General features: G+C 39.6%; 1 protein-coding gene across 1 annotated transcript in view; it reads right to left on the bottom strand.

Annotated features, from left to right (window-relative positions):
- Positions 1–593: 593 nt before the first annotated feature.
- Positions 594–12,280, bottom strand: part of LOC102235152 (vertebrate ancient opsin-like) — a 92,227-nt gene continuing 80,540 nt past the window's right edge. Inside the window, exon 4 of the mRNA XM_023336001.1 lies at positions 594–1,714. Within this exon, the coding sequence (XP_023191769.1) occupies positions 1,430–1,714 (285 nt within the window). The 3' untranslated portion in view covers positions 594–1,429. The remainder of the gene's footprint in view (positions 1,715–12,280) is intronic.

The following is a 12,280-nucleotide window of genomic DNA, read 5'->3' as shown; positions in this document are numbered from 1 at the left end:
AAGGTTGTCATGCTGCTGTTCATCCAACCTTATGGATCCAAATGCATTTGAGTTCAAAATGTGTTCCTGTGACCTGCAGTAACACTGTATTTATCTGTACAGTTTGCTCTTAAAAGTCCACTTACACTCATTCCTATCCAGTACTGTTAATCACCCAACACTTCAATTAGTCAAGTAAACAAATAGTTCAGACAGCAGATATGTTCACATACCATTCATTGTGTGATTAAACATTTAACAATGTAATTACCTATTCTGTTGAAATCGACACGTTAAAGTCCCTCCATGAATCGAGATCAGGGATTCGCTGGACTGCGGTCCAAATCCGGACCCAGAGGGGGGTTTAGGCCGGACCGCAAAGCATTTTTCTAATTGACTATGTAATTAGATTTAGACATTTTATTCTTGCCGAGAGTGGTGTCCGATTTTTGAACAGGCACGGCGGGCGGCTGTGCAGTCTGGTGGTCCTTTAAAGCAAGTCGCTAAGTTACAAGCTTAGAAGCTCACACACAGCTGGCGATATAAAGTGGTGCACAGATGAACGAGTAGAAGATGATGTCAGATGTCACAGTCAGACAGAAGGGGAAATGTCCTCTGTTCTCTCCTGTTTATCTGAGATTAGATCACATGACTCATTCAAACAATCAATTTGAGAGCCTAACAAATTGTTTTGCTAATCCTAACCCTTATTTAATGATTTTAAAAAGCAAGCTTGGGGATAGATTACTACGTGAAGCTATTGAGATTCTTCTCGTCATTCCTAAACCTTGCTCTACCATTCCTCCTAGTAACAGTGTCCATGCGCAGACGGCACTCAAAGCCATGTTGCACCGGAGGAACTTTAATGTCGTTAGCATGCTACATCAGCAGTGCTACATATAGAGCAAGTCCCTATTTAGAACCAGGTGCTTTGATGCAGGTTGAAGTCCTTCCGCGAAATTGCAGCAGGTTAAAAGCTTTAAATAATTAGAGGTCTAAAATAATTTGTACAGTATTTTTCTTGTGCTCAAACATTTTGTCAAAACTTTACCTCTGAGTAACAAAACTTTAAAATACTTTGGGTCATAAACTGCCCAGGTTCTTCTTGTGCTGTTAGTAACAAATCAATCAAAAAATATACCTCAGTCAATGTTCAGCTTCAAAACACATAAGGCTCTTTGAATGGACCAGATAATTCTCCTTTTTTTGTATGTTTCTTTGAAAGAAAAGTTGAAAAGTCAAATGTTCTGCAGATAAACAAAGGCCTCAAAGGTTCTGTGTGTTCACTGCAGTGGGTTTTTGCTCACGTTGTCCAGAGGCATTTCATGGTTTCCATTTGTTACCAGTCTACCACCAGGCAGGCCGAGGCAGAGATGATGTCAGCAGCCCTACAACATTGTTAATGATTTCCAGGACAGCGATTTGACGTTTTCACGGCAATAGCAAAGTGTCAGCCCTCAGAGTGGGCCACCAGTGAAACCACAACCACAGGTTGGTTGTAAGACGACGGGGCTTTGGTGAAGTCAATGGTCGGTTCACAGGACGGGCCCAGCTGGGGTACAGTGGCAGCCGGCTGGCCCAGAGAGGCGACCATAAACAACAAGTCGTCGGTCCGGCGGGGGCCGGTCACCGCCACTCCCTTCACAGCTTTGGTACCGGCCTTGGAAGAGCTCTTCAAGCTGGAGCCTCTGCGAGGAGCGGCACAGTGCAGCAGGGCTCGGAAACATCTGTAAAACTGGGGCAAGCACATAAACACAAAGTTAGAGCACAACATAAAGCATCTCCAATTTCAGTTGCGTTTCCTTTGGCCATGTAATTACGCAATTTGACATTTCGAAAATGAATTCTCTTAAGCTTCTCGCGGTTTTAGTTTGACGCTCAGGAGGAGTGCAGCAAATGTCACGATTGGACGGTGGGGAAGTGGGTGTTGTCCCATCAGACCATCTGTTTCCACACACAAAGAAACAGAAACTCATAAAAGCACATGCGGGGACAGTGCGACCCAGCCAGACATACATCCATACATAGGAAAAAAATCCCGTGGGGTCTAAATGACCCCCCAGCCTAACGCTGTGGGAGTGTTACTGGAAACACTGCAATAAAAAAAAAAGAAAAAGAAAAACAAAGGTGTTTCTCGATAAAACATTTTGCCGTTTTCTTTGGCCATATCGAAATTTGATTAGTTCACAAAACTACAATGGAGACACTTTTTTCCCCCCCATCACATGGGTCATGTGATCAACAACCGGATGTTACTACTGGTGCAAACAACGAACAAGACGACAGGAAGTGGTAGGAGGATGGCAGGAGTTTTTAATGAAACCTATTCACGTGTGATTTAAATTGCGTTTCTTATTTATTGGAAAGACCGCGATTGCGAAATTGTATTATTTTTTTTTAATTAGCGAAAACAAGAGTTTTGCACGTTTGTAATGGAAACGCAGCTTTCGTCTCAACACACCGAATGAACACGGAAAGTGTGCTTTTGCTCAGTAAAACATTTAGCTCGGATTTGTCCAAAGTAGGTCTCTACAAAAAGAATGTTCAGTTGCATTTTCTGCACACCTCATTGTTCACCCTTTGGGCAAAAAGCAACTAATTATGTCCAACCTCAGCCTTCTGCTTTCTCCCCGTGTTCCACACACTTCATTATAAACTTGCTCATTGGGATAATTGTGTCGCCTGCTTTGTGTTGCGGAACAATACACCAATGGCAACAAATTACTTGCTCCCAAATTAATCAGGTAATGACGTTCGCAATGAGAAGAGAAAAGTCAGTGTGCAAGTGTATGCTTCTTATTAGTGTGGCTGAAAAGAGAAACGCCTCGTTCTCTTCTATTCATGACACCTCCAGCAGCAGAGCGCTAATGTACGTTCAGCGTTTTCAGTGGGTGTTCAGATCCATTACAAAGGCTTTTTGATGAGAGGTGTAAGTTTTACGCCTTGTTTGAAAACCTTTGCTTAAAAGAAATGAGCAAAAAGCTACTGAATGTTAAAACATAAAATAGTATGAGTTTTTGTTAAATGTTACCGATTCTTATCTTAAGACAAATGCTAGCATATGTAAAATCACCGTTTACGCAGGAACAAATGTCATTTTGGAAGGGTTGTCACATCAAATATCACTTACTTATGTAAACTTCTAAAATATACAGAGATCTTCATAAATATCTTTTTATTACCAACCTAAACTGAAAGTGAAACTTAAGCCATGATTAATACTTACTAGGCCACCTTGGTCAGTTTGAGCCTTTAATATGAGGAAAAAAAACCAACCAACCGTGATGTCATTGAGAAATTTTGTATCCATCTTTGAAGCAGAGGAACTCTGTAAACTCCACCGCTGAGCTCCAGTAAATCCAGACTTTTCACAATAAAAACTGATTATAAGAAGAAAAAAAAAGGCAACATATTTTGATTTATGTGTGGAATCAACACTTTATGCATGATCCAGCTACTGAATTTCTAAACAGATGAAAAAAAATTAATAAAAAGTGCTTTTTTTTCTTTACATATTTGTTAATAGTACAACCGTATTGTGACTCCAATATGAGACAGACAATCTGAACAAAGATTGATCTCCTCCATCTTCTCTCTGTGCTGCTATCGCCATGTGAAGAAATGCAGCTCCCAACCAGGGGGAGGGTCTTATTGTTGTCAATCAATCTTGTGTGTGAGCTGCTAAATGTGCTAATGGCAAAAATAAAACAACTGACCACTACAGAAAAACCATTTACAAGCTGTCATCAGTGCCCATGCTAAATAGTCTTATGATTGACATCGCTAAGACCCGCCTCCTGGCTCTGATTGGTTGTTTTCACTTAGCACCAAGAGAAGGCAGAAAAGATTATTTTTGTTTCTTTTAACAGATATTCTGTTTCATACAATGCTGTCAAGACAAAGTGACAGTTTCGACAAATATGTTAAAAAAAAGTATTTTTTATAAAAGTTACATACTCCAGCTACAAAGCTGCAAACCCCGATACAATGTGCACAGTGTGTATTATCCATCTGAATGTGTGTGTGTGGTCTCATTCAACGTAGTACTGAAACAATTTCTGCCACAAGAAGTGAATTAAACAGGAAGAGGGCACCTTGAAAGTCCTTCATATCCAACCTTCTCTGTTGGGTTTTAACAAAACAAGTTTTTTTTTTTATTTCTTTTTTAAAACCAGATAGGTCTCTCTGAGCGCTGGCCTCTTTTTCTGGTTTCCAGGAGTTTCACACCTGGAAGTTGTCAGAGATGACCCAGACCAGAAGAAGCAGACGGAGGAGGGAGAGAAGTGATATTAATAAGTAATTATGTATGGATCGCTTTTAAATATAGTTGCTCTGTTGGCCTCTGGGCTCCTCTGGGGAAAACAACTTAAAGTTAAGGGACCTCATTTTCGCTGGATTTCCTCCCCCAAACTTTCATGAATCATACTCGTGTTTGTGGCCCAGAAACGCAGCGGGGGCACCGCTAACATCCGCGCTACCAGCGACCCAGAAGACCGTGTGACACAGGTTAGGCAAGTTTAACCGCCAGTAAGCCTGGGGCTTTCAGACGTCTGTCTCACATATATGTGGAAGATTCATCTAGGTCAGCAGCTCAGAAACTGAATATGGATTCCTCTCAGGAATCAGAGAGGACGTCTAAAGGAAGAAAAACCACGAGTTACGGCCGACTTGAAGAAGATGAATTCGAAACTGGGAAAAATAAACAGACGCTGCCACCATCCTGACCTGGATAATTTATTCATTAGGCGGGCGAGGCCTCCTGGTGATCGGGTGTGAAGCGGCAGCTGCGTTCGTGGCGGTTTGTGCTGCTGTGGAAAAACACGAGAGCTCTTGAGAGATGAGAGGTTGAGAGTCGCGGTGCCCGCAACTCTGTAGCACCGAAGAGGCTGAATACGACGAGGAGAGCGGGCAAAGCACGGCGCTCCGGTTAGACAACAGCTGCATGGGAAACGTGTGAAAAGTCTGTTACAAACGGATCGACGTGTGGTCTGCCTTACGAGAAAATAGATTGAACCTACAGCGGTTTGTGGGGGAAACAAAAAAATAAAAAATGAACAAAACCCCAGGAAGGTTCGGGATGGTGAACTCAAGTAGAACAATTTGATCTTTTTACTCTCCATACTTTCCTTTTTTGTGTTTCCTTGCTCTCAACACTGAGCTGCTCTTTCCAGTTTTTGTATTTTTTATTATAGAAAACAATTTTGACAGTAACCAGTTACACTGCAAAAACACAGAAGCTTACCAGGTGTTTTATAGTATCTAGGCTTTACTAAGAATATTTTTACCAAACTTGAAATAAGACTCAAGTAACTTATCAGCAAGACACAGGAGATTGTTTCAAGTAAATAATTCATTAATATTGATGAAAGAAGTACTAATTCCACAGGCGGATTTTACACTTTTGTTATAAGTGAAATAATCCACCAGTGGCAACGGCACTTTTTTCATCAATATAAATTAATTATTCACTGAAAACAAGTTCCTGTGTCTTGCTGAAAAAAGTTAGTTTAGTCTCATTTCACGTGTATTAAGATATTTTCAATAAGAAAATAGACTAAAATACTTGGTGAGACTAAGTTTTTGCATTGTAGTGTTTGGTTTTGCAAAGGAAAAAAAAAGACGCAATCGTAGTTGAATATGTTGCCAAGAGGTCGCAGCGTTGGGACGTAAACGGGGTGGAAACCACAGCAACATAATTACTTCCTGTGGTCAAGATATGGACCAAAGTTTTGTTAAATTTGTAACTATTAAGATAATTTTCAGACCCAACTACTGATCTTTTTTCAAAAAGAAAAATGAATGTAGTAACTTAGAACCATTTGAGCCTGTGAACTCCAATGGCACTTGGAACTTAAAAGGATAAAAAGCAAAACATTTTTGTTTATATATATATATATATATATATATATATATATATATATATATATATATATATATATATATATATATATATATATATACTGTATATATGTATTTATTTATTTCCTCTTTTGTGGAAAATTGTGTTATACACCACTAGCTTCACCCAGGACTGTCAGGCCTGTACGTCTACAAGGAGACTAAAGGTTCCCGAACAACGCCACACCATGTTGGAATGTAAAAAAACTCAGCAATAGATGAGAAAAAGCTACTGACATCAATCAGTATGAAAAATCATTTCATCATATAACAATGAGAGCCGTTATTTACAGATGAAGGGAACATGAGGCCGGTCTTCCAAAAATAGTCCAAATCTCATCTCGTTGATTAAAAAAAGGAATCTAGAACCAAATCTAAATTTCGGTAGGCCTCGCTTGTATTAGTTTAAGTCATTAGTCATGATTTGACTACAAGAAGAAGTCAAAATTATCATCCGCAGAAGACTAAACCACTCCTAACTAGAAAGAACACAAACTGCTGTTTTAGATTTGGGAAAAATCAAGGAAAAAACATTTATGATCCCAGAGACCTTTGACAAAGCTTTTATTTTTTTAAGACATCTGGTATAAAACATTTTATAAAAACGTGATAAAGCCAGTCAAACATTTGCTGTTTTACAGACAACAGTACTGTTGACCAAGCTTGTGAAGCTAGCGGAGAATTTAAGACTGGTGTACTGGTCCTGAGTTATCAAATTAATTTGTAAGAGAGTATGTCCGTGTTTATTAAAAAAAAAAAAAAAGAAATATAAGTCAGTCAGCATAATTTCTGTGTCATATCGGCTGATACCAAACTTCAGATATCGGTATCTGAAGTTCATATAGATTGGTGAGTCGCCACTTTGAACAAATTAAACCATTTAAATCCCAAGTTTTCCCTTAAAAAACTTGGGATTTTTTTAGGGAAAGATAGCTGGTTTAAGCTAGCTTTCAAACCTACCAAAAATTCAGCTCTGAACTGTATTAACCATCAGAGTGGGACAGGAAACGTTCAAGACAGACATGAAGGGCAAAAACATACAAACACCTTATATCACAATACATTCAACCTCACAGATTTGAAGTTGTGATTTCATGCACATTTTCCTGTTCTACAACAAACCCCCCAGCATAAAACAGAGCCCTGGTGTTCCCCCAGCTAGAACCTGGCCGTAATGATGGACAGATAGGAAGATTGTAAATAAGTGAGGGCCACAGCGACAGGTTGAAAGCATAACAATGCTTTCCCACGTTTAAATTCTTGGCACGTCCGTGACAAACCTTCTCAGCACACGGTCAAGGCTGAAGCACGCCTCGCACAATTTATCCGCTCCTCCTGCCAAGATCCTGTAGGTGGAAAAGAAACCGCTCTCAAGTAAACGTAGTATACTTAGTATACTTTCAGAGATTCACGTATACTCATAGTCTACTACATTTTCTCGCGGGCGCTATGTGTGGTGTAGTACTGAGAAAAGTAAAAAATGTATCATGTTTCTAAAGCGTAATAGTGAGAGTAGAAACCAGATATTAAGCCCTTTTTCCCCAACATTACATTGGTTTAAACTTTTTCTGTTTAAGGTCAGTCAATACCACCGAAACCATTTCTATTTTCGGTTCACCAGAATTGGACATTTTCTAAGAAAATTTCATCATTTTCAAACTCGAGTTTCACATTCGGTAAGATTTCTACGACACTAAAAAGTTTGGGAAAGCTCAGACGATTATTTTATGTTTCTGTCAGCGACTGTTTACTACGTCTTACTTAGATGTAATTTCTAGCAAGAATCTTGTAGATACCCAAAATATCTCAGCTAAGTCTTGCAGTCTGAAGGACATTTCAACTAAGTTCAATTTCCAGCAGGTTCTAACTATTTAGAGTGGCTGTAGACACAATCTTCAATCAATAAGACTGATTGAAGAGGGTTTATTAAAATGTTTCTTAGGCATGTTTACCTCTCGTCTTTAAAAGGGCAGTAGCATCTAAAATTGACTTTTTTTTTTTTTTAGCTTAATGTCATGTTATGCTATTTCTCTTATCAAATACATACCTGGAATTTTTTCTTACATGTTTTAATCACTGACTTTTTATTGAAGTTTTTCCATTTATTACATACAACCTGTGGATACAAAAAAGTACTTATCTAACACAGGCTATGTAAAGCCATAACCATGTAAAGGTTTACAGTTTTACAACTTCTGCGCTGCTGCCACAAACTTATCTTAGGAACACATTTACTCATTACCTTATTGAGAATTAGGAGCTGTTTGACGCAACACCGAGCTTCTCCAGCATTCTGCTTTCTGTCGAGTGTGTTCTGTGTGGGAAGGGATGCACGGCGGGACAGAAAGCGAGAAGTGCCCCAGGATCTAACAAAAACATCTCCTCACACCGTCTGCACAAGCAACACGTTCATCCCCGGCGCCCGTCGGCACACAACCAGTAGGTCATCCGAAAAGGAAAGCTTGCGAGAGGAGGTGTAGGGAAAACGAGACGATCGGCACCCACGTGTGCCACAATACGGGCAGGTGGGAAGGACGGAGAGAAGTGTGATGGAGACGACAGGTAAATGGTGGAGGAGGAAGTTAGTTGAGAAGCATTTGTTTGGAGGCGGTGGACACGAAGGTGAAGACTTTGACGGATGACACGGAGCATGTCAGGGAGACGGATCAAAGACGTGGACTGACAGGAAGTGTTGGACAGAGGGGTTTGTGCTGGAAACAACACATAAGGAAGGGTTGCATCTGAGATTATCCGCATGCAGTTTGTTCATACGGTGTTCTCTAGGATCACAGCTTACTGCAGTGCAGCTAGAGAAAAAGTACAAGGTTAAAATGTCACGAATCGCCTCTCGCCTTTTATGAAAGTGACTCGCCTGTCACGAAGATTGAAGAGTGTTGTTCTATGAGAAGACCATTATTTTACTATATTCCGTCAAATGAAAGTTGATTTATTTCAGTAATTCAACATATTTAAAGTGTTTCCAGATTAAGTGTCCAACAAGAAATGAATTAAGATACCGTGTTGGACGTGATCAGCGTCTGGGTCTACCGAGGCGTTGAGGATGTTTCAGTAGTTCCTTTCAGCTGCTGAAACAGAACTGTTGTTCTGCTGTCTCTTGTCTTTTTCGTGGCAGTACTCCTGCAGGATGAGAATCTGTCCAGTTTGCTGGCCACTAAAGCAGGCATTGATACGTTTTGCTAGAAGATAAAATGGCTTTCCAAATCAATTACCAATGAAAATGCAAAACTCATTCTTTTCTGGAAAGAGGACTTTAAACTACAGAGAAACAGTCTGGTAGTTTTTCTCCTTAGTCCAGGTTAGATGCTTCTAAAGTTTGAACAAAACCAACTTAGCAGAAGAAACGCAGATGTTGTTCTGGTTTTTTCTCTCCCTAATGCTAAAAAATGAAGATATTATTCTCCAGTCTGAGTCCTCTTCTCGTCAGCTCGATCTTTTTCCTACAGTCCTTGTTAAAACCTGTTCCTTCTCTTCTCTGCATCGTCACTGACATCATCCACTCCTCTCCGTCTTCTGGAATCGTCCCTGCAGCATTTCAATCCGCCGCCATTACTCCCACTATCAAGAAACCGGGTCTCGACCCTTTGAACTTCAATACTCTTCGTCCTATATCAGATCTACCCGCCGTTTCCAAAGTTCTCGAAAAAGTTAATCACTTGAATTTAAACCTATCAAATAAAATGAAGAGTTTTAATCTGACTTTCAACTCCTTCATTGTACCGAAATACGTGATAAAAATGACAAAAGACCTTCTTGCTTCTGACTGGTTGCTTATCCATTCTTGTCTCTCTTGATCTGATTGAGGCCTTTGATACCTTCACTCATCCATCCTAGATTCTTCAATAAACTTTAATTCACATTTATCCTTGTTCCTTGTGCATATTTTTCTACTTTTTCCTTCCACTCTATTTTCTCTCAATACCTTTTGATGCAGCATTAAGTGCGTTAGCTTCAGTAGAAGTGACCAATTGAAGCTGGGTATTAATGACCGTCTGCTGGACTGCTGTCCAGTCTGCCTTTGCTTCCGTGATTGTCCAGGTCATAGCATGACTTGTACTTTAAAACCCCTTAAAATTTTACTTTTTAATTTTCTGACAAACTGAATTGACAGAAACATATTTTAATTATATACTGACTCGCTGAGGTGAACTTGTAGTAGCTGGGAGCAGAAATGATTCTACAAGTTTCTTCATTAAGTTTGTTGCAGCTGACAGAAACGACAGAAAGACGCCATGATGGGAAGAATTTTAACTTTCTTTAACGGGTGTCAGCAGATGACCCAAAACCTTACCTGAAAATTGTTTTTGACTTAATCTGTTTCTGTAAACTCCCCAGTGTTGTAGCGGTAAAGCCCACGGTCCACCGAGTGCAACGGGAAAAATTAATAGATCCGACAGCTCCGGCACACTGGAACGAGTGAAAAGAATGAATCATCTGACTTCCTCTTGGGATTTCCTGGGACTCTACTCTCGGCTCCAAACATTATTGCCCTGCTGATAGCCAGAAATAAGGCATTTTCTCTGACTGAAACAATCCTGGAGTTTTATATTTACCAGAAGTTTTGCTATGCGAACAGAAGATTTGCTTCAATGCTTCCAAGCATATTGATTGGATCTCTCCAACTTTATCTGCTTAGCAAGGTTATTTGTCACTTCTTTTGTCTGAGAGTGCACCACTTCTTTTTTGAGAACCAAAAAAATTTACTTTTTAAAGTTAAACCTGCTTTTTAAAAAATAAATTAATTAATTAAAAATAAAGTCCTCAAGTTTTACTTTTTAATTTTCCATTACTGGTTTGTGATGAGAGAATCCAGAAACCAAAACCTGCCCAAACTGTGAAAAAAGGACCATCTGTGTGTTCCTCCACTTTGATTTAAGATCAGTCAATAGTATGAGGGATTCCTCTTTCCAGCTGATGAAAATGTGAAAGAAAGATAGGATTAGAAATCAAGTTTCTTTCCCGACTAAGAAAATAAATACATGAATACTGATGTATTCATATATTCATTCATATTGTGTCTCTGGGAGATGTTAAGATAAATCATAACATCTCCCAGAGACACAGCAGATGAGCTTCAGAAGGCTCAGGCGTCCTTTTAACTTATCATGAATGAGAATCTCTGGGTAGCAAGTTGTGGAGTTCAATATTTAAGCTGTAATGTCTGACAGAAATCTGACAGAAAATGTCTCCATTCAAACCAAGAGCACAGTGTAAAATTTTAAACATGGGACTAAAACTACTGAACAGTGTGTTCATTCTAATTTGTTAATGCCTTCTACAGAGCCTCCATAAATAGTTTTGGGATTAACATCAGAACAAACTATGATTTGTATTTTTTTTTACCCCAATGTCTTTGTTAGTTGTATTTATTGTATCCAAGAAGGAAGCTGGTTGCCATGTGAGACATGCATGAAAGAGTCAACGGTCGGCTATATTTTTGAGGATATATTCATTATATTTATAATAAATAACATTATAATATGACATAAAGCTCAAAAAAGTTGATTTTACATAATACTCCACCTTTAATGTTGGCCTCAGTTAAGAAATATACTCGTCTTTTCCTCGGGCACCCATAAATGTGGCCACCGCTGTACCAGTCAAGGAAAACAACAGAAAGTTCTTAAGTCTGTCATTTTCTAACCTGGTAAAAACCAGCATATTGTTCCACGCTTCGCTTCGTACAGAGAGTCTGGGTTCTTGGCTATTGACAATTGCTTCCTGAAGTGTGCACTCTGTTGAAGTTTTAAATATTACCCAAACGCTAACGTTTGGCCACGACGTAAGTAATATGCCAGTTCGACGCTAAGAAGCTTACCGGAAATTGCCTTCGCTGTAAACAACCTCCCTCCACTGCGAAGAGAGAAATGCTAATCCAAACGAAGTGACTGTTAATGTTGATTTAACATTTGGACTTAAAGGCTACATTCCCTTCCTCCGCTGCCATTGCTAAAACTACAGGCAGACTACAATTCTAAAACGATGCAAAATAAATAAATGAAAATTATACATACAAATCTACCAAAAGGAATTCAAGTAAACGGGAGAAAGCCCAGACTGTGTTGTGAAGGTAGATTTAAATACAGAGGAATAGCGCAGGAAGCTAAAGGCCAGGCTAGTAATTTCCTAGAAAAATCTCTTTTTCTCTATCAAATTCACTCCTAGAGACCCCTTGTGGTCAGAGTCTACCCCACTGTTATATAGCCAACACATTTGTAGGCTGTGAAGGAAAAACAGGAGTTGGTAGGACACAGACAAAAACACTTACACCTTTGTAACAGCACAGCTGACACAGAGACCACACAGAAGGATTCAGAGAAAACTTACCCTTCATCCCCAGGCCTCTTCGCCGTGACCGCCGCTGACAAACGCAAACCAGCTGCTA

Source organism: Xiphophorus maculatus, chromosome 6, assembly GCF_002775205.1.
Source record: "Xiphophorus maculatus strain JP 163 A chromosome 6, X_maculatus-5.0-male, whole genome shotgun sequence".
Lineage (NCBI taxonomy): Eukaryota > Metazoa > Chordata > Actinopteri > Cyprinodontiformes > Poeciliidae > Xiphophorus > Xiphophorus maculatus.
Note: the sequence above shows the minus strand (reverse complement) of the source record. Positions and strands in the feature narration are given on the sequence as shown.